The 3,978-nt window shown below is 53.1% G+C and overlaps 1 protein-coding gene across 1 annotated transcript; it reads right to left on the bottom strand.

The window, feature by feature from the left end:
- Positions 1 to 537: 537 nt before the first annotated feature.
- On the bottom strand, positions 538 to 3,181 carry OTUD1 (OTU deubiquitinase 1). Its single transcript, XM_058831216.1, has one exon. It carries the CDS (start codon positions 3,051 to 3,053, stop codon positions 1,755 to 1,757), a length of 1,299 nt encoding a protein of 432 aa, XP_058687199.1. The 5' UTR covers positions 3,054 to 3,181; the 3' UTR covers positions 538 to 1,754.
- Between the last annotated feature and the right edge of the window lie 797 nt (positions 3,182 to 3,978).

Genomic DNA, 3,978 nt, shown 5'->3' on the forward strand with positions numbered 1-3,978 from the left:
CATCTTGTGAGGGGAGTAAGAAGCTGTATCTCCCTATGACATTACCTCTATTTGAGTAACAAGAGGGTGCCAAGCTATCACTACTGACAGGACAAATCTTAAGCAAGTTTGGGGCTAACTGCAGAATGGAGGTTCCCAAAGACCAAGGTCCAAGCCCAAGTGTGCACAGTCCAGCAGAGAGCTGGCTCACCACCAACCCTGGTGGCACCAGCTCATTAACTATGCTTGAGAACTCCTCTTCTAAGGCATGTTAATATAGAAAATTGTTTCTCATTGGCAAGTAGATACACTAAGATCTCTTGCAGGAAGAAAATAATTACAGATATTCAATTGTCTTTAAATGCTTGCATTTCTTTCTTTCACATATTGACAGACACCAGAATTATCAGTGGTTCGCATTTGTAAAGTACTGTGTCCCTTCTTCCCTCCTCTTAATAGGGGAGACTAATGCAGAGAAGCTAAATAGAAGGTCCTGTAAACCCACCCACAATTCTTCCCCACAGCAGGAATGTACAGGGCAGAAAAGAAGAGCACAAGTAAAATTATATTCTTTATTCATTCCATTTTAGCTGTGGATATTCCTATTATACAAATACAGTATAAATTCCAAAATCACAATATATTACAAAATAAAAAAGTACAAACTGCATTACTTAATAAATATATCTAACAAGTTAATCAGAAAGTAGAAGAGACAGAATCCAGATTGGAAACATTTAAATGTTTGACCCAGCAAACCATACAAACCTCAATTTCAGTACTTTTTTTTCTTTTAAACCATAATGTAGAATACCATTCCTGAATTCTTGATTAGAAAATAAAGTCACGTGAATAAAATGTTGTGATCAGATAATGACTTGTTGGTGAAACATCAGTGCCAAAAAAGAAGCAGGGCTTATACGAAAGACACCATAACCCCAGAAACAAGAACACAAACACTGAGGTGCAGCCAAGGCAATTACTGCCAAAGCAGGAGACTATTATCTAGTCACAACATTCTATTGCAAGTTAATGTTCTGTTATTATAGATAAATAATATAAATGGAGCAGAGGGTGAGCCAACCAGGCAACAAGAGGCCAGTTTACTCAAAACAGTAATTATAAACAGAAGAGTCAATTGCTCCCTGCACTGTTCACGTGTAGCTGCATTCCAGCTGGCTCAAACGACCTGTTCTGTGCTCCAGGCAGAGAAAGCAACTGCTCCTAAAAGCAGTCTGTTCTCACTTTGCTGCACTTTTACAAAAGCCGTAATTTTAATTTTGCAAGAAAATACCCACAATATTTTCCTCAACTAGGGGGGGGTCTGTTTGACATCAACTTCATTTGGTAAAAATATAAGGTTTATGGGTAAAAAACACAGCAAAAAATAGCTGTTACATCATAAGCCTTATTTACAAAAAACTGTTTACAAACGTTTTTGGCTGTACAGCTGAAAGCCAGATACTAATGTAAGATGTAAAACATGGAGGTAACAGTTTAAAAATAGTGTGCAAAAAATACATTCTTATAGAAAATAGACAGTGGGGAGGGGAGACACAAACATACACAGAGAAATCTGCTTGCAAATAACCCGAGGCTAAGTTTTTACAACAGAATATTACAAATACGTCTGCATGTATCCCCCACAACCTACAGTCCCTCTCAGTCTGGGGTGCTGCTGCTTCATTAAGGATTAAGGCATCACCATCACAGCCAGCACACCTTCTCTCTGTCAGTCCCTGCAGCAAAGCTCCCAGCCTGCGGCTCAGGTGGTCTCATGAGCAGGCATTCTGCTCAATGTACATCTTGGACAAGGACACTGCCATGGACTTGGCCAGCTCCTCATCCCGCCTGCGCTGTACCTGAGTCTGTCTGCACCACGCCTCGTACTCTGGGTTGGGGCACATGCGGTCCAGCACAGCATCGTAGTGCCCATTGCTAAGCCAGCTCAGCCAGATACTGGGCCGTGTCGGGTCCTCGGGCCCCAGGTAGTGAACCATGGTGGAAACGGTGGGGCTCTCGGGCCGGCCGCCCGTGGTGAGGTGGATGTTCACGTTCAGCATCTGTCCCATGGCCAGCAGCTCCGGGTAGCCGGCCCAGGCCCCGTCCTGGGCGGCGCCGATGAGGAACTCTCCCACGTCGCCCTCGATGATGGGGTTGAAGTGGTCCAGGTGGTCGGCGATGTAGTGCACGGTCTGCTCGCGGAGCTCGCCGTGCAGCCGCTGGTCCCCGTACACCGCTTTGCAGACGGCGCGGTACAGGCAGTTCCCGTCGGGGATGATGTGGAAGCGGAACCGGCCCTTCTGCCGCAGGTACTTGTCCTGCTTCTCCACCTCGGCCAGGTACAGCGCCAGCTTCTCGCTGCGCTCCGCTCTGCCGCCGGGTCCCCGCCGCACGTCGGGCCCCGCCGCCTCCTCCTCCTCCTCCTCGCCGTGCGCGGGCCCGCCGGGCTGCGCGGGGCCCCCGCTCCGCTCCGCGGGGCCGCAGCCGGGAACCAGCCCGGGCTGGGCGCCGGCGGCCGCCGCCTGCAGCGCCTGGCAGTGCTCGCTGAGCCGCAGGCTGCGGTTGCTGGGCTCCTCGGCGGCGGCCTCGCCGTCGGCCCCGGCCTGCCGCACGCTCTCCAGGATGCCCTCCAGCCAGGCGCGGCTGCGGGGCGAGCCCGGCACCAGCTCCGCGGCGGCCTCGGCGCGCTGCACGATGCGGATGGGCACGATCCGTTCCAGCGGCCGCCGGCGGCTGACGGTGACCTGCGCGCAGGAGCTGAACTGCGGCCCGCCCGCCGGCCGCCCGGCCGGGCCCGCCGCGGGGCCGCTCGGCATCACCTCCAAGCAGGACGAGAAGGCGGGCATGGCGGCGGCGCTGCTACTGCCCCCCGCGGGAACGAAGCTGTCCTTGCCGGAGCTCTCGGCCGCCGCGTTCGGGCCCGCGGCGTCGGCGGCGCTCGGTGCCTCCGCGGCGGAGGGTCCCGGCGACAAGGAGACCTTAAAGACGGCGGCGGAGCTCGGCGAGGCCGCGGCGGCTGCTGCGGTCGCGCCCGCCGGGTAGTGGGTGATCACGGAGCTGTAGAGCTGCATCCTCGGCTCCCCGCGGGCGGCGCTTTATAGGCGGCGCCGCCGTCGGAGCTGGGGCGGGGAGCGGCAGCGGGGGCCGCGCTGGGGCTGCCGAGGAGGATGAACCGCCCGGGTAAAAATAAACAAGGGCATCACCGCCCGCCCCGCCCCGCCCGGGCCCCGCGGCCGCGGCAATTCCGACTGCGCCACCGGCCCGGCCCCCCCCGGCTCCGGCCCTTCTGGAAGCTGCGGGAGCGCGGAGCGGGCGGGGCTGCCCGGGACGTCAGCGAGCACCGCCCCTGCCCCTGCCTACGTGCGGTCGGTGTCACGGGTCCTAAGGTGCGGCTCGGGCAGGGATAATATTTGCTGTGTCCCTTCGGTTTTGGACGGTCCTAGGCAGAAGCTGCTGGTTGTCCACCTGCAGTCCCACTCTGGGAAATGCAGTGCATGCGTACGAAGATGTGTGATATAAACCAGCGCATTTCAAGAGGAGACACGCGGTCTGAAATATGGGTCTCATGAAGGTCACTGATAATTGTTTTCTTAATGCCTGTAGCACCTTAAAATTAAGCCACGTGTTCTAGCCTTAGCTGCGGTATAAATAAAGTCATACCTAAGCATTTGTCCATGAAGAGTGATGTGATCTGTACACACTTGGCTTGATTACGTTCTGACAGGCATGCTTACCAAGAGACACCAGTTTACACTATGATCAAATGTTAACACAGACAGTCATTCCTAACAAAATGGGAAAAAAAGTTATTGACATACGTAAGTTCAAAGTGATACTTAAAAACAGTTCTGGATTCCATTCCACAGCCTCAAGTATTTTCAGGAAAGTGTTAATACTCCAGGCAGATTGTAGAACTTTAAAAACAAAGAAAAGACAAACAAACAAACTCCTTTATTTGGATATTCTGAAAAAATTATTTTCCTCATTCCATTTACA

The sequence above is a fragment of the Poecile atricapillus genome, chromosome 2 (assembly GCF_030490865.1).
Source record: "Poecile atricapillus isolate bPoeAtr1 chromosome 2, bPoeAtr1.hap1, whole genome shotgun sequence".
Taxonomy (NCBI): Eukaryota; Metazoa; Chordata; class Aves; order Passeriformes; family Paridae; genus Poecile; species Poecile atricapillus.